Raw genomic sequence first — 18,908 nt, 5'->3', positions numbered from 1 at the left:
TCAGATGAGCTTTGTATTTCTGCTGCTCAAAAGCACACTGCTAAAGCTTTTGATCTTGCATGTGCCTCCTCAAATCAAAAGTACGGATTGTACATATGGAAATGTTGCAGGACAATTGGCCACAAACCATGACTATTATGTCTGGTCTGTACTCTGAAGCTTGTGACATGGATCAGTTCTATCTTAATAGTAACTATCCTGTCAAAATGACTTTCCCACTAATTCAAAGTAATAGAACAGTAACAGTTCAATTTTTGATTTGCATCAAGTTGCTGATTGTGGAGACTTGTCCTGGCAACAATCTTATGCGAAATACTATGTTTACATATGTACTTCTGTTTTGGATGCTGGCGTTTATTCTGCTAGCTCGTGTCATACTTGGTCAGATGTATGGTGGTATACAGGCCCAAACTATCCTACCAGTAGTCATGCCTGGAACAATCCTCTACGGAAGAAAATTACCCTCATCCGTAGACCCGTCAAAAAGAAATGCACCCTAGGAAGATGCAATCCAGTTTCTGTTACTTTTAAAGGAGTGGACCTTACCATAAATCGCATCTTTGGTATAGAAGCCACGAACACAGACCCTGTTGGTCGTTTCCATGTTCTGGTCTGCTCTTATAAAAGAAAAACAATCTAAATTGGCCAATCCTTTACTGCCACAAATCCCTGAAATTCACATCCCAATCCAGATTCACAATGTATCTAGTCTTAGAGATACATTTACCATTGAAACAGGCTATGCTGACTCAAATTTATGGTTAAATTGGGTAAAATATACTACCAATTCATTACATCTATCTGCTATGTCTTCAATGGAAGGCTTAATGTATAAAGTTGTAGCCCAATCAATAGCAATCGGAGATGTAAGCCTGAGCATTCACATGTTGTGACCAGATTATTACTCTCAATGAGAACAAGCCTGAGGCCTGTATTTTGATTGATGCACCACCCTTTTGCTGTATTGCCCGATTTTGAAATAACCATTGTAATTTTGGTAAGTCACGGAAACTGTAATTTGCTTCTCATGCAATTTAACAAACCTGAGTCGGTCTCTTTCTTGTAATTATAAACAAGTTCTATTTACTTCAGTGGTGGACACTGTTAGTATCAATATAAATGTGTTAGACTATATGATAGAGAGACAGGGGGCTAGGAGTCAGAGGTATTTACAGCTTCTGTTACTCAGACTTGGGCATCATACTAAACCTTTTTGGCGCTACATATGTTGCTAGTTAGGCAATAACGGTGCTAACGTTTCACTACAATTAGTTTTGAAAACACTATCTAGAATTCAGTAAAGTGCTTCAGATTAAGACCTTTATCTGTACCCTCTGACCTTTTCCTGCACCACTGGATAAGAACTCCTGACCTAGTTAGTCAATTCCTGGCTACCAACACCATTTTATTATCTTTACACCAGACATGCTAAACGCACTTCCCATCAGTGATCTAGAAAGACGTTCACACAACTTTAGGCCCAGTTTCCAAAGGAGTCTTTCAAAACTTTTTAAGATGACTTGTATTCAGTCTTGTTTCTCCTTGTAGATATGCGAACCTGTCGAGTGAATGAGATCAGCTGTGGCCCTCAGTCAGCACAGTGCATCCCAGTGTCTTGGAAATGTGATGGTGAAGCTGATTGTGAGAGTGGAGAGGATGAAGAGAACTGTGGTAAGCCAGGCTTTCACTTGCTACTGCCTTGTCTTGAGATTGCATTCTTGACGTTTTAAGAGCTAGTAACTTGCATTGCACAAAATCTTGTATTTAAGCATGTTTTACTATATTGTAACAATTAGCTATATTGCAAGGGTTGAGTTGCCTATGTAGCATGTGATTTGAAATATACATTGTATTCAGTATGCTTACATACTGGAGAGAGGTATACATTTTCAAAGCTAAGGGGTCAAAATCAAGATTCGAGATCTAATTTGGATACTACAACATTCTCATTAGCTTTTGTGCAGATGTAAAACTTACACTGAACTGGAAGTGATTTCAGAAAATTTGGAAATCTAGGTATTGCATATTTCAGATATAAAACTTTAGCAAGCTAAGTGTCATAACTGCAATTTTTAACCAGATTTATCACATACAGCAATTACAGAAACAGGCTCACAAATCTAGTTATGGTTATGGTGCAATTGCAATGTAAGCATTTTCAATTGCCAGCTCAGATCTGAACAGATATAAAATGCAGGGTATGCTGTATAGAGGAATTCACACTCCAGAAGGGAGATTGACTTCATTCACCAATCAAATCAGACCATATCACTCTTCAGCCACAGTATAGTAAACATTGCTTCCCCCCCCCCCCCCACCCCTCCAAAAGAAGAAGCTTCAGATAGGGTGAAAGGAAAACTTTCAGAATTAATGCAGGGTCCCACAATCCCCTGCTTCCCCATCTTTTTATGTATTGATGTATTCATTGTTGACAGTTCATTCATTTATGCTGATTATGACCAAATCTTGTGTTCAATAATTACTTGTTTCAGACATGTTAGAAACAATTTTAGTGATTTTTGGGAATGTTAACTTGATCAGTGTTTGACCAGTACATATTTAGTTATAAATAACACTAATGGTAGCTATTGAGGCATATTTTCAAAGCACTTAGCCTCCCAAAGTTCCATAGAAACCTATGGAACTTAGCCTCCCAAAGTGCTTTGAAAATATGCCTCATTGTGTTTCTTGGTAGGGTAGTGCCTAAGCCTATCTGCTAGTTGCATAGAACCTACTCAGATATTTGCAGATTATAATGTAATTTAATGAAGGATCTAAGCTGTCCACAATTTTCAGGACTCTATTTTCTTTTCTATACTACATGTAGACTATGGATATATCCATATCAGGAAGTGACCTTTAGTTTCCAGGAGGAATGTCTCCCTTCAGATTGGAGAAATAACCAGCCTCAAGCCACATTACATAATGTACTATATGTATCAGTCTTCACCATTTGAAATGATACAAAAGATGTAATTTTTTGCCAGTAACCACTGCAGATGTATTTTGTTAATATCTTGCAACTAACTACCTGTCACTAATATATGAATCCATTCTGAATTCACATCTGAATGTGGCACCTTCCACTCGTAGGTCTTAAACTAGCATCCTGTTTTTCTGCTCCATTTCTGCATTGTAATAAGCTTTTTGGATTCTAAACCTTTTTTCTATCAAAGACCTATGGAATGCTTCTATAAAATTCTCATATTTGGAAATGCAGAATTCTGCTTTCACTTGCTGCAGAAGGTGACTTGAAGCAAGAGGAGTTCAGTAGTTGCTAGATCCATAGGAACCAACTTTTCAAAATGATTGGGGGTGCTGAAATTTTTTTTTTTTAACAGGTAGTGCATTCAGGGTCCCTCCCTTCCTCCCTCCCTTCAAATTTTAAGTCACCTTACCTCGTTGGGGTTATGGCAGCAGCAGCAGTGAAGAGCGTGCAGGCTCAGCGGTTGGGTCAGTCTTCCCTTCTTTCTCTCTCAGCTCTTGTCCCGCCGAGCCTGCATGCTCTTCACTGCTGCTGCTGCCATAACCCCAACGACGTAAGATGATGACTTAAAATTCAGAGGGACGGGGCCTGAAACTCAAGGGAGGGAGGAGGGACCAAGGGAACTTCTGGTGGGTGAAATATTGGGGGTGCTCGAGCACCCACGGAGTCAGCGCCTATGGCTAGATCGGCCTGGTAGGGCCTTTCATCTTTAAAATACATTTGTAATTTTTCCTCCCCTCCCCCCTTGGAAAAGGAGAGAAACCATTTCCGGAAAATATGGACTATTTCATAAAATCGGTGTTTTTTTTTTGTCAAGTTGTCTTGGCTGCAACAGCCATGTCACACACTTATAGCTGAACTAGTCTGAATTGTAAATGGACATCTAACCCAAAGCAGTTGCCAGATGTTGGAACATAGTGGCAGTAGTGCTACTGTGTAGGAGACTTGATACTGGAATGCCATTAGTTTGGCATGTTAGAAACAAAATTCAAACATAGAAGCTTTGCCAAGTTGGACCAAGGTCCATCAAGCCCACTGTCCTGTCTTAGTGGACAGTCCAGGTCACAAGTAAGAGCAGATCAAACTTCCAGGAATGAGCATTAAACAATTACTAAACACATCTATGGCACCAGAGTACACGGCACACTACTGATGTAAAGTCCATGCTCAATGGAGCATAGTCTACCTGAGAAACGTCTAACCAATTACATCACACTGAGCCATGTTTAGTCAAGGGCTGGTAATGTCAGCATCCGTTGGCAGCAATTAACCAGCTTATGTATTGAATGAGTCTATAATTGACTTCAAGTTGTGTCCCCTTGTGGTGGTTGAAAGGGTTAAAACAATTCCCTACTTATTCTACCCCACTCATGACTTACAAAACTTCAATCACATCTTTATTTATCCAGACTGAACCAGGTTAGGATTCTTGAATCCTTTTCATGAGGGAGGGGTTCATCATTGTTTTTCTAGAGCTAAACAGCATATCTTTGGCCGAATACAAAATAATGGGCATGGAGTTAACATAAGCAATGTGAAATCAGTGTTCAGCAGAGGTATAGCTAGGTGGGTCACCAGTGGAGTGGCCGCTCCCCCAAACTGACTTCTTCCGGCACCTATTTTTCACACTGTTTAAAATACTCACTGGTGGCAGTCCACTGTCTGTGCCCTCTGCACCCTCAATCTGGCTATGCTTCTGGTGTTCAGTAGGATTTAGCACAGTAGAACCTGCGTTTTTTTTTTTTTTTAAATTCACTATTTGGCCGAATACAAATGTGCTTTGGGTGGAATTGAATAAAAATATTGGTACAGCCCTAGTCATCCTTCTGAACCTTTTGTAGGTTTGGCCTTCATTAGAAATGGGGCAACAAAACTGAACATATAGAGGAGGCAATCCTTAATACCCAATTTTGCTTTTTAGCAGCCATAACACTGGGCTGACTATTCAAGATATTCACAATGACTTCAAGATCTTTCTTGGTGGTGGAGGAGGGGGGGGGGGGGTGTTTTGTGACATAACCCAGCAATTTAAGACTTTTTTTTTTTCTTGTCAATTTTTGTACTTCCGTTGCCATCTGCTAATGTCCAGCTCAGTTTCTTAATATCACAAGATCGTCAGATTATCCCATTCATCTGCCATTAACTGCTTTTGAGGGACAGAGGCATTAAGCCAGTTGCTGGACAAAATATACAGGTGTCCCCTTCCTTTGTGGGCTCATGTGGTCCTATTTTTGACTGATTCAAGTGTAAGTGTGTACCTCCTAGAATTTGGTACTGAGACTTAATTCTTAAATCGGCACTGAAGTTACAAGGTCTGGTCTTCATGGGTCTGTAAATTCCAAACTGGATGAGAAGGTGTTCATGGCAGAGGCAGGACTTTACCACAACTAAATCTGACTGCTGTTAATGTACAACAGGCACTAAGCTCGATGCCAGCCAAACCATGGATCTGATGTAACAAGCTGTTCGGATGAACAGGAGACAGTGTCAGATACAAGAGGGGGGGGGGGGGGCATCTGGTAAAGGGAGAGGTGGCCTTGCCCTGTCTGTGGAAAATAGTTCCCAGGTCAACCAGGAAATACATTAAGAAAAAGAAGTCCTTTGACATGTTTCAAATATTGGAGGGAAGGAGAAGGGGTGGTGGGAGGCGGGGATAGTGCTGGGCAGACTTATATGGTCTGTGCCAGAGCCAGTGGTGGGAGGCGGGACTGGAGGTTGGGAGGCAGGGATAGTGCTGGGCAGACTTATACAGTCTGTGCCCTGAATAGCATAGGTACAAATCAAAGTAGGGTATACACAAAAAGTAGCACACATGAGTTGTCTTGTTGGGCAGACTGGATGGACCGTGCAGGTCTTTTTTTCTGCCATCTACTATGTTACTATGGACTATTGAGCACATTGATTTTACTGTAACACGTGAACATTACACCCAATAGTTTTAGCGTGGGGAAGATGAGCTTAAACCAGAGCATTTACAGGGAGCACAGTGGGTATGCAGAATCATAGGAGCCAACTTTTCAAAATGATTGGGGGTGCTGAATTTTTTTTTTTTTAACAGGTGGTTCATTCCAGGCCCACCTGCCCGCCCTCCCTCCAAGTTCCAACCCCTACCCGACTGCTTCTCCCACAACAGGCCTCCACTGGTCCGCCCTCGCCTTCCTACATGCCGCCCAGAATTTTAAAGTCATCTTACCTTAGCTCTGGTCCCACCCTTGTGGAAACAGGAAATGAGGGCAGGACCAGAGCTGAGACGAGAGAAGGCAAAGCTGAAGTGCCGAGCCTGCTCACCTTTCACTGTTGCCACCGGGAGCCCGAGGTAAGATGACTTTTTAAAAATTGTGGGCAGCACACAGGAAGGCAGACTAGCGGAGGACTGTTACGAAGAGGGCGGGCACCAGGCAGGTCAGACTGGCAAACGAAACTTCCAGTTCCGACTTCCGGCTGTTGAAATATTGGGGGTGCTCGAGTGGCGCCTATGTGCAGAATCTGAATTCCTAATTGCTCCCTTCTGTACTAAATGACCCTTTAAAAAGCTGTTTTTCCTCCCTTGGTACGGAACTTACTCAGCTTTTGGATTAGAGTGGATCTTGCTCCCATACAGCATGTCAGGAAATGCAGCAATTACCTCGATGACCCTTAAATCTAGTGGCCCCTGAGCTCCCCCCACCCCCACTCATCTGAGGTAGGAGCAATGTCCATTCTTGTCTCTGGCACAATTTTTTTTTGACTATGGTGACGCCTGATCTAGCAGTATACAGGCCACCTGGCTAGAGGTCATTCTGCCAGGCTAAAGCAACATAATGCCCTGCTAGGAGTCGGGCAGCACCATTTTCTAGGAGGGTGGTGAGAGGTCATCCTGCTGTGTGTATCCCTAGACCAGGTAAATTGGTCTGAGGGTCCAATAGCATGGGGGCTTTGATTTAGGGTGTTGGAACCAGAAAGGGCAGGGGTCATGCCTGCCATTTTCAAAAAGGTACCCCTTCTATCTAGTTCATTCAGTGCATGAGCAACCCATACCATCTCTAACAGGATGTGAATTTTTTTTTACCCCAGAAAAATACAGCAACAGCTATAATTACAGTAGCAGGGTACACTGTTGTCAGTACACACCTAATACTGGTCACTTCTGGCTGTTTACTGTATCAGGAAGTACGTAACTTGGAAGCCATGAGTTATACACTGAATGTAAGATCTGAAGAGCAGGCCTTTTATTGGACTTTTCTGGCCTGTCTCAAACCAGTCCTTTAGCATCATGTGCACTTAATGTGAATATCCAGTGTAAACTAGGTCAGCTAGCCTGACCCAGCAGAGAAGCACTTAACCCTTGCACAATTGCCATTGTTCTCAAACTTCATGCTGCTGTCACCAAGGTAGTTGTCAAGCTCTGAGGCTGCAGTATTCAGGAACTGGGGTCGTGAATCTTGGTTACATCCTGCTGCACCCAATAGTAAGGATGAGATCAGTAACTCTACAGCACTGAAGAAATTCTGGGCTAGTAACCCTGTAAACACTTTTGCAATAACTTTGATTTTCTGTGAGTATAGTCAAGTGGTAATGTGTGGTGAAGATGAGGGAGGGTCCCAAAATGGGCTGCACTGGGAACGCTTTTCTTCTGGTTGGAGCAAATAACTGTTCTAATTTTTTTTTTTTTTTTTAATTCTTAGGCCATAGCAACTCTGTTAATGCAGAATAGGTTCTTGGATGTTAAACATGGTTTCTTATGCTAGTCCAAGTAACTTTTTTTTTTTTTTTTTTTTTTCTTATTGCTTCTCCCTTAGGCAATATAACATGCAGCCCAGCAGAGTTCACATGCACCAGTGGTCAGTGCATCTCCAGGAACTTTTTCTGCAATGGCCATGATGACTGCGATGACGGAAGTGATGAGCTGGATTGCCGCCCTCCCACATGCGGGGCACACCAGTTCCAATGCAAGAACTCCTTCTGCATCTCTCTTAGCTGGGTGTGTGACGATGAAGCAGACTGCTCGGATCAGTCAGATGAGTCTCTGGAGCAGTGTGGCCGCCAGCCTTCTCCACCCATAAAATGTGCTGACAGTGAGATCCAGTGTGGCTCTGGAGAGTGCATACACAAGAGATGGCGCTGTGATGGAGATGCAGACTGCAAGGACAGAAGTGATGAGATGAATTGTCGTAAGTTGCAGCTCTATGGAATCTTAACTGCCATAAATACCTCTGTTATAATTTTATCTTCAGCTTGAAGCAGATAATTTTGATGGGATACAAAAGATTGGGAATCCATGTCTGCAGGGCAGTATAGCAAGCTACGGCAGAAAAATCTCTTCTGGCCTCATTGTGGAAAATAGAAACATTGCTTTTTTTTTTTTGTGCAATGAACTTGCCTTTTGCCCCTGAAATACTGGTGATCCTGAAGAGGCTCCACAAGTCCAGTACACATTTATCATGGGACATACTTCTAGATTGGATAAGGCACTTATTGCAGGGCAGTATAATAACTCTGGAGACCAGGAGTATGCTTAAGCATGACTGTCATCTCTTTACTTTTTCTGCTGTCTATCTCTACAGCCCTTCTAGTCAGCTGAATTACAGTAAGAGTAGATCTTAATTTGCCAACTGTAGAAGCATGAGCACATATGGTGGTTCTTGTACACATAGGAGTTGGGCTCCTTCACTGTGCCCCAGAAGGGGTATTTGGCACCTATGCTCATACAAATCTTGGTTGGGTTGGCTTTCTCTTTGGCTCTGTGCTAGGTAGAACAAGTTCAGGTATAACCCAGCAGCCACCAAGGTTTGCAGTAGTCTAACATAAAAACGGTGAAGTTGCTTTTCAAAACACTTGGGCTACTTTTGGTCATTCACTCTAATTTCACTGGTTCCTACCCTTTGTGGGCTAATAACATGACACTAAGCACCATGCAAAAGTTCAAAATACTAGCATAGAACTGTATGGCCTTACCAAAGTGGACAAATGCCATTGTTTTACAGTAATCTGGCTCATAACTAAAGTGTGTGAATAGCATCCTTTTAACGGTAATTTCAAAAGTTCCAACTTGGGTGAAGGAACAATTGCACCTATATGCCTTTCAAATAACGGTTCTGAATTGAGGGTCTTTGAGGGCTTTTAATGTAATTAGTGCCTAACATACAGGATATTGATGGAACTACAAGGATCCTGTGATCTGTACTACCTGGCATTTAGGCTTTACTTTTTTATAAAAAAAAAATAGCTGTACTGGGTCAAACCAATGGTCCATCTAGCCCAGTATCCTGTTTACAACAGTGGCCAAGCCAGGTCACAAGTACCTGGCAGAAATCCCAAATAGTAGCAACATTTCCATGCTACCAATCTCAGGGCACGCAGTAGCTTCCCCATGTCTCTCAATAGCAGACTATGGCCTTTGCCAGAGAATGTGGTGACAGCAGTTAGCGTATCTGGGTTTAAAAAAGGTTTGGACAAATTCCTGGAGGAAGAGTTCCGAAGCTTAACTATTCGAGTGAAAAAAATATTTCCTCCTATTTGTTTTTAAGTGTTGCCATTTAACTTGTGTCCCCTAGTCTTTACATTTAGAACAAGCGAAAAAAAATGGATTCACTTCTACTCATTCTACACCACTCAAGATTTTTAGACCTCAATCATATCTCCCCTCATCTGTCTCAAGCTGAAGAGCCCTAACCTCTGTAGCCTCTCCTCATATGGGAAATAATTCCACTATCTTTGAGATACAGTGACCAGAACTGAATGCGGTACTCAAGGTTAGGTCGCACCATGCAGCAATACAGAGGCATAGTATTTTCACTTATTCACCATCCCTTTCTAATAATTCCTAGCATCCTGTTTGCTTTTCTTTTTGGCCACTGTGCACCCTAGCATCAGGTAACTATGATTTGGATTATTCTTTCCAATGTGCATCACTTTGCATTTGTCTACATTAAATTTCATCTTTCGTTTTGTCTTACAATTCCTATAGCCTTCAGTATCAAATTCTAGCAAGATCCAAGTAGTGACGTAGACAAATCAGTACAAGTATGGACTACAACAAGGATTTTATAAGGGTAGTAAGTGACTATTAACAGCACAGGTGCCAACGCCAGCCTTGCAGTACCTCTGCTACCCTAACAGAAGTTCCTCATGTTTACTCTGAACCGTCCCTGTAGCTTCATATTGTAATGCATGTGGAAAATGTTCCCCTTCATAAGAGCAATTTGCATGTTAAGCTTTTTTTTTTTGTAGGGTGTTGCACACCCTGTATTTTTTTTTTTTTTTTTTTTTTAGTTTTCTAAACTGCTTCTGTCCTCTTCAGAAAGTTATGGTACGTGTGGTCTTAAATACATCTAAGCAACAAAACATACTGTTAGCTGACAAATACACTAAACCAACAGATCTTGACTGTCACTTTTTTTTTACATCTCATTAAAAACTGGAAACTCCATGCTAAATACAACACTCCCTCAAACTTTTTCAGGGAGTATAAAACTCAGTTACATAAGTATTGCCATACTGGGAAAGACCAAAGGTCCATCAAGCCCAGCATCCTGTTTCCAACAGTGGCCAATCCAGATCACAAATACCTGGCAGGATCCCAAAAAAGTACAAAAAATATTATACTGCTTATCCCAGAAATAGTGGATCTTCCCCAAGTCCATTTAATAACGGTCTATGAACTTTTCCATTTAGGAAGCTGTCCAAACCTTTTTTTTTAAAACTCCGCTAAGCTAACTGCCTTTACCACATTCTCTGACAACGAATTCCAGAGTTTAATTACACGTTGCGTGAAGAAACATATTTTATCTGATTCATTTTAAATTTACTACATTGTAGCTTCATCACATGCCCCCTAGTCCTAGTATTTTTGGAAAGCGTGAACAGACGTTCACATCTACCCGTTCAACTCCACTCATTTTATAGACCTCTATCATATCTCCCCTCAGCCGCCTTTTCTCCAAGCTGAAGAGCCCTAGCTGCTTTAGCCTTTCCTCATAGGGAAGTCGTCCCATCCCCTTTATCATTTTCGTCGCCCTTCTCTGCACTGTTTCTAATTCCACTATATTTTTTGAGATGTGGCGACCAGAATTGAACACAATATTTGAGGTGCGGTCGCACTGTGGAGCGATACAAAGGTATTATAACATCCTCATTTTTGTTTTCCATTCCTTTCCTAATACCTAACATTCTATTTGCTTTCTTAGCCGCAGAAGGTTTCAACATATCATCGACGACACCTAGATCCCTTTCTTGGTCCGTGACTCCTAACGTGGAACCTTGCGTGACATAGCTGTAATTCGGGTTCCTCTTTCCCACATGCATCACTTTGCACTTGCTCACATTAAACGTCGTCTGCCATTTAGACGCCCAGTCTCCCAGTCTCATAAGGTCCTCTTGTAATTTTTCACAATGCTCCCACAATTTAACGACTTTGAATAACTTTGTGTCATCAGCAAATTTAATTAACTCGCTGGTTACTCCCATCTCTAGGTCATTTATAAATATGTTAAAAAGCAGCGGTCCCAGCACAGACCCCTGGGGAACCCCACTAACTACCCTTCTCCATTGAGAATACTGACCATTTAAACCCTACTCTGTTTTCTATCTTTTAACCAGTTTTTAATCCACAGTAGAACACTACCTCCTATCCCATGACTCTCCAATTTTTCCTCTGGAGTCTTTCATATGAGGTACTTTGTCAAACGCCTTCTGAAAATCCAGGTACACAATACCTGTTCACCCCTTCAAAGAAATGTAGTAGATTGGTGAGGCAAGATTTCCCTTCACTAAATCCGTTGACTTTCTCATTAATCTATGCTTTTTGAATATGCTCTGTAATTTTGTTAAGTCTCTACCATTTTGCCCGGCACTGACATCAGACTCACCAGTCTATAATTTCCCAGATCTTCTCTGGAACCTGGACAGTCTTCTGGTACCACACTCTATTTTAAGGAAGGAAAGAATTCATTTAATCTCTCTGCTACGGCTTTGTCTTCCCTGATCGCCCCTTTTACTCCTTGGCCATCTAGCGGTCCAACTGATTCTTTTGCCGGCTTCCTGCTTTTTATATACCTAAAAAAAAGTTTTTTTTTACTATGTGTTTGCCTCCAACGCAGTCTTCCCCCCCCCCCCCCCCCCCCCGAAGTCCCTCTTGGCCTTCCTTATCAGCGCTTTGCATTTGAATTGACATTCCTTATGCCGTTTCTTATTTTCAGTGGGTTCCTTCTTCCATTTTCTGAAGGATTTTCTTTTAGCTCTAAATAGTTTCCTTCACCTCACTTTTTAACCACGCCGGCTGTCGTTTGGTCTTTCGTCCGCCTTTTTTAATACGCAGAATGTTTGGCCTGGTCTTCCAGGATGGTGTTTTTGAACAGCAACCACGCCTGATGTAAATTTTTGACCCTCGCAGTCGCTCCTCTGTTTTCTTTTCACCAACTTCTCATTTTATCATAGTCTCCTTTTTTTTAAAGTTAAATGCTAATGTATTTGATTTCCTATGTATACTTCAAAGCTAATATCAAATCCGATCATATGATCACTGTTATCAAGCGGCCCCAATACCTCCCGCACCAGGTCATGCGCTCCACTAAGGACTAGGTCTAGAATTTTTTCTTCTCTTGTCTGCTCCTGTACCAGCTGCTCCATAAAGCTGTCCTTGATTTTCATCAAGTAATTTTACCTCCCTAGCGTGCCCTGATGTTACATTTACCCAGTCAATATCGGGGTAATTGAAATCACCCATTGTGTTGCCCAGGAGGAAATATTTTTTTCACTCAACCAATAGTTAAGCTCTGGAACCCTTTGCTGGAGGAGGTGGTAACAGCAGTTAGCGTACCTGGGTTTAAAAAAGGTTTGGACAAATTCCTGGAGGAAGTCCTTAGTCTACTATTGGCAGACATGGAAAGCAACTGCTTGCCCTGGGATTTGTAGTATGGCGTGTTGCCACAATTTTGGGTTTCTGCCAGGTGCTTGGCTTGTCCACTGTTTGGGAAACAGGATACTAGGCTAGATGGACCATTTGGTCTTGACCTAGTATAGCTGCTCTTATGTTCTTTTTTTTTTTTTTTTTTTTTTTTTTTTTTAGCTGCCTTGGTCGTCTTCCTCCTGTGCATATTGTATGATAGGCAAATTAAAATCTCCCAATATACAGATGTGAGACTTTATTGCTACATTAAACTATCAATGTTTTGGAGGAAAAAACATATTTTAGTGCTAGCAATATCTGACATCTAAAAACGATTCTTTAGACTTCCCTATTACATGGATGCTTCAAACTGCAGTACACCATTATGAAAGTGGATATAGTCTGGGCATATTTTTGCAGAGGACTAGGGAGGGCCTGAAACACATATTCCACTCTGATTTTCAGAAAGGAAAGGGATGTCTGTCCAAGATGGATATCTGTATTTAGGCTGTACCAGCAAATCAGGCTACAGAGATGCTCCAATTGAAAAGAAAAGTGGATAGGATTTTATATACTACCTTTCTGCATTTAAACAATCAAATCAGTGTACATATTGTATACAGGAACTTATCTTGTACCTGGGGCAGTGAAGGGTCAAGTGACTTGCCCAGTCACAAGGAGCTGCAGTGGGAATCTAATCCAGTCCCCCAAATTCTCAGGCTACTACACCAACCATAGGCTACTCTCCACTGGAAAGGAGGATTAGATAAGGCCAACTGTTGCTCTTAAGCACGGACCAGTGGTGCCCTTTGGTCCTTCCATTGCTTAATTGACAAGACAGACTCTTACTGAGTCATATGAAGAAACATAATTTAGAAAAAAAAACTGAAATTCATGTTGGATAATTGTGTGTGACAGATGGCATTAGTACCCTAAGCATATGCTTATTTAGCTTAATGCCTGATTCATGGGCCGATCAGAAGCAAACGTAGGCACTAGAGGCTGTTAGTGCCATACTAGCGCCTGCATTTGCTATTGCCCCAAGCATGTGAACGCACTCATGGGCTTTGAACGCAAATGCATGCCAAACAGCGCTCTTAGCACAAGTAGCTTGCAAATGCATGCTAAACCTATTCATCCCCAATGACCAGCGACCAGAGCACCAAAATAGCTCGCTGGCTGCAGCAAACCCTGTGCCAACTTGGAGCTGGCATTAGGGTTTGCAGACCATTGAGGAGGAATGGTGAGCCCTGTCCAGCATGCATTTGCATAGGTTGGCTCGGGTGGGGGTAGTTGGGGTCTGGTGGTCCCATGGACCTGCAGCCCCTGTGTTTGTCAGGTCTAGGCTTTTGACAGCCCAGACCTGTTAAACAATCCTCCCACACTTCTACCCCATGATCAGAGAGAATTGCTTGCTTAAATTTGCATGCAGTTCTCTGATCATAGGTCTGGTAAAGCCCCGCTCTCCGCTGTTCAGCGCTATTTTTAATTCTGTTTGGAACAGTGCGGGGCTTTTGATCATCTGGCAGGGCCCCTGGAGAGAGTAAGGGAGGTCTTGTCCCTCTCCCCCACCCCACCCAAATGTGCTGGCAAGGGATGCTAGGCTGACAGCCTCTTATCTATGGATGTTTATAAATAACTTCATATACCACCTCAAGCCATATGTTCAGGTACAGTAGGTATTTTTTTTTGTTCCTAGATGGTTCTCAACTTAGTGGAGCTCTAGTAGGCTTTGAACTAGGGTCCCCTGGTTCTCTGACATTCCCTTGTCCCTTGTTTGCCTCATTGATTGGACTTGTTTGTAAAATTGATATTCCATGATTTCATTTTTCATGTGTATTAGAACAGGCTGTACACTGGCAGATCCTGTCCTAAAAGGAGTACTATACAGTTATTCGGAGGAGTGGTTAGGGTGGTGGACTTTGGTCCTGAGGAACTGAGTTTGATTCCCACTTCAGGCACAGGCAGCTCCTTGTGACTCTGGGCAAGTCACTTAACCCTCCATTGCCCCATGTAAACCGCATTAAGCCTGCCATGAGTGGGAAAGCGCGAGGTACAAATGTAACAAAAAAAAATCCAATACAAAATGTGACCCACAGTACTAAACTTTCATATGCTTCAAAAATATTTTCATAGTCTATATATAGATATGCTCATACATTTCCAAGGGACAAACACACTGGTCTTCAGATATGTCCAGGCATATAATCATAGCATGACTCTTTAAATTAATTCCCCCAAGTACCAAATAACAGTGCAAAAAATGTATTTAAGCTCTTGCTTAACTTGTTAGGTGAAAAGAATAAAATGGGTCCAGACATGGTCCATGTTTCACCAGAGCTGTTTCAAGGTACCCACTGTGAAATCTTTAAACTGCACACGAGGGACACTTCACATTGAAACAGCTCTGGTGAAACATGGACCCATTTTATTCTTTTCACTTAGCAAGTTAAGTGATGAGCTTAAATTTCTTGCACTAAATATTTGGCACTTGGGGGCATTAATTTAGTGTCATGCTGTGATTATATGCCTGGACATATCTGAAGACCAATGTGTCTGTTTATCCCTTGGAATTGTATGAGCATGTCCATATATTAAAAAAAAGTGTATATATGTAAGCTTGTTAGTATTGTATGTCACATTTTTGTATTAGATGGGAATAAGAACTATATAGTTTTATCGTATCTATTGGAAGAAGTTTACCCCATTTTTTTTTTTTTTTAAATAAGCACTGCCAGCAACTTATAGATTTGGACATCCCTTCTAAAATGCCATTGTGTATTAACAAAAAGCCACATTAGGATTTATTAAAGCAAGCATCCCAATTTTAAGATTGATTTGTTCTTTTAACTTAAGTGATAAAAAGTTAATTCTTTAACTTAACGATACGAAGTTAATCAGACACCACCCCCATACCTAGCATCTCTTACAAACCCAGTCCCAGGAAAAAAAAACCTGGCAACACCATCTAGCATGTATCGCATGTACTATAAATGTAACATGACTCTGATACATCAAGTCTCTTGACGCAAGACATTCTTAGTACTTAGGACTGCATTTAACATAGCTACATACACTTGTTTCAAAGAAACAAGTAGATAAACACGGGCCAAAAGCTCTTCCACTTCATTAACAATTGGAACATATCTTGAGAGCAACCTAAACACCTGCTATAGAGATCTGCAACAAATTGTTCTTGTACCTATTAACTATCTAATTTACACTTATTCAGTTCTTATATACTGCAGATATCCCCAGTGGTGGTCAGCAATCAAGAGCTAGACATTCCTAGAATCAGCCAAATATTTCTATCAATACAAAAGTGCTGGATAAGACAGCTTATTTTTTATTTTTTTAAATAACTTTCAGCAATTGTGCAAAAAGCTGAGCCAAGGGTAACAAATTCCAGTAATTAGCTGCTTAAATTGAAATGTGAACTGATACATGATTGACTAGGGTATGTTTTTTCAAATTGTCTGGCTTTCCTGGATCTATTTGATATCAAATTGATTATATACTTATTCAAAAATGAGAAATGTATAAACCCCTACTCGAAAAACTACACTGGCTCCCAATCAGAACGCATTGCCTTCAAAATCTGCACCCTGTTTTACAAAATTATCTACAGAGAAGCCCCTGGATACATGAGACTTGCAGGCTTATTTTCGAAAGATTGCCGGCGATCTTCCGACACAAATCGGGAGATGGCCGGCCAAATCAGTATAATCGAAAGCTGATTTTTGGACACGCCGGCATTCCGTTGCGGAGGCGGCTGAACTTCAAGGGGGCGTATCGGTAGGGTAGTGAAGGCGGGATGTGGGCGTGCTTACGAGATGGCCGGCTTCAGCTGATAATGGAAGAAAGAAAACCAGCGATGATGAGCATTTGGCTGGTTTTACTTGGTCTATTTTCACGACCAAGTCTCAAAAAGATGCCCAAACTGACCAGATGACCACCGGAAGGAATCGGGGATGACCTCCCCATACTCCTCCAGTGGTCACCAACCCCCTCCCACCCAAAAAAAAAACTTTAAAACATTTCCTTCCTAGGAGGGGAAGCCAGTCGGCCAGCTCGTAAAAAAAAAAAAAAAAAAAAAAGGATCTTGCTGATCAGTTATGTTAAGACTTACTTGTTCTGGAGTGCTCTATTTTGTGATACTGTTTTGAGAAATGTTCAAGAAAGACTTCATACAAATTAAAGTCCCTGCTGTTCATTTTCCCTTGATGCACTTCCCTTAATAGCCGTCTTTCTCTTAATGGCCGGCTTTCTCCCCAAACAGGGAAATCAAACCAGTTTTTGCTCAGTTTTTTTAGTAGTAACAGTGGGATTTGAACCAGCCACCTCTGCATTATAAGACCAGTGATGTAACCACTTGGCTACAGCTCCACTTACTTGGCTGTCCCTCCCTTTTGATTATACCCCTCCAGGTCTCTCTCAGCCACTCACAGACAGCTCAACGCACTGATTGGCTGAGAGAGACCTGGAGGGGTATAATCAAAAGGGAGGGATACCCAAGTAAGTGGAGCTGTGGCCAAGTGGTTACATCACTGGTCTTGTAATGCAGAGGTGGCTGGTTCAAATCCCACTGTTACTAAAAAAAAAAAGCAGTGTGCAAAGACTTTTGATTTCCCTGTTCAGGGAGAAAGACGGCCATTAAGAGAAGTGCACTTTTGGAGAGAAAGACGGCTATTAAGGGAAGTGCACGTCAGGGACGGCCATCAAGGGAAAATGCACGGCAAGGACTTTTTTCATTTGTATGAGTCTTTCTTGAACATTTCTCAAAACAGTATCACAAAATACAGCACTCCTGAACAAGTAAGTCATAACATAACTGATCAGCAAGATCTAAACATCCAGCAGTACCAGTGCACTATGAATGCTGGCCTCTCCCACGGCCAAATGCCTTGGATTTAGCCGGGTTTGAGATGGCCGGTTCCAGTTTCCATTATCGCTGAAAGTCGGCCATCTCAAACCCGGCGATCTGTGGCATTTGGCCGGCCCCAACAGTATTAGCGAAACAAAAGTTGGCCAGCCATCTTTTTCGATAATACGGTTCTGGCCAGCTGTTGCGGCGCCGCCAAAATAGATTGCCGGCGATCAATTTCGCCGGCGCCGTTTGATTATGCCCCTCTTGATCGACTTACCAATTAGAAACACATCAGAATCAACACAAACATATCTAAACCTGCACTACCCAAGCTGCAAAGGCCTCAAATACAAATCAACATACACATCCATCTTTTCCAACATAAGCACACAACTATGGAACACATTTTCAAAAGCCTTGAAAACGACCACCTAAACTTCCGGAAATCACTAAAAACTAACCTATTCAAAAAGGCATACTCTGCTGATCCAACCTAAATGTCTGATCTCCGCAACATAAAAATAAAGTATGTAATGGACACAACTCTTCAATTGTACAATTCCCTAATTGTGGCTATACCACACGATCTTTATCCTACCACACCACCACTTTGTATTTGTTCTCACCGGAGCCGGCAAACACCTTTCCGGTACTATGTAAGCCACATTGAGCCTACAATATGTGGGGAAAATGTGGGATACAAATGTAATATAACTTCTAGCCTCTAATGGTGTCACAAAGTTTAACCTGGCTAGTGTATTCTACAGGGTCTGGAATGGCTCACGCAAGGTGTTTGAATTCCTCAGTCAAACACATCAGTTATCTTAGCCTTCAAAATGCTTGTTGGCGATGCTTTAACTGGCCATACTCAAGTTCAGAGATTATACAAACAGTACATCAATGCTAGACCTTTTATCCAATGACCTAGATGCTGAAGGCAGAGGTAGTGCTGACAGCCCTTGGGGAAAGCCTTGCCACAGTTATGAAATATTCACTGACTTATGAGCATGTATCTGGTTCTCTAACACCTAGTTATGCATGCTTGGAGCACTAGAACAGTAAGGCAAAACATAAAGGCCCATGGTATTTTTGTTGGGTCCTCCCATCCACTTCCCACACGGGACTGTCAGTGAGCACAGTTCCACAAGATAGTGTCCTTGGTGTGAAAGACCAGTTTTAAGTATACAAAA

At 41.8% G+C, this 18,908-nt stretch overlaps 1 protein-coding gene across 1 annotated transcript in view; it reads left to right on the top strand.

Moving 5' to 3' along the window:
- Positions 1 to 18,908, top strand: part of VLDLR (very low density lipoprotein receptor) — a 120,411-nt gene that overhangs the window by 60,818 nt on the left and 40,685 nt on the right. Inside the window, exons 4-5 of the mRNA XM_030193820.1 lie at positions 1,549 to 1,671; positions 7,765 to 8,136. Coding sequence (XP_030049680.1) covers positions 1,549 to 1,671; positions 7,765 to 8,136 — 495 coding nt within the window. The remainder of the gene's footprint in view (positions 1 to 1,548; positions 1,672 to 7,764; positions 8,137 to 18,908) is intronic.

The sequence above is a fragment of the Microcaecilia unicolor genome, chromosome 2 (assembly GCF_901765095.1).
Source record: "Microcaecilia unicolor chromosome 2, aMicUni1.1, whole genome shotgun sequence".
Taxonomy (NCBI): Eukaryota; Metazoa; Chordata; class Amphibia; order Gymnophiona; family Siphonopidae; genus Microcaecilia; species Microcaecilia unicolor.
This window is presented reverse-complemented; position numbering and strand designations above follow the sequence as displayed.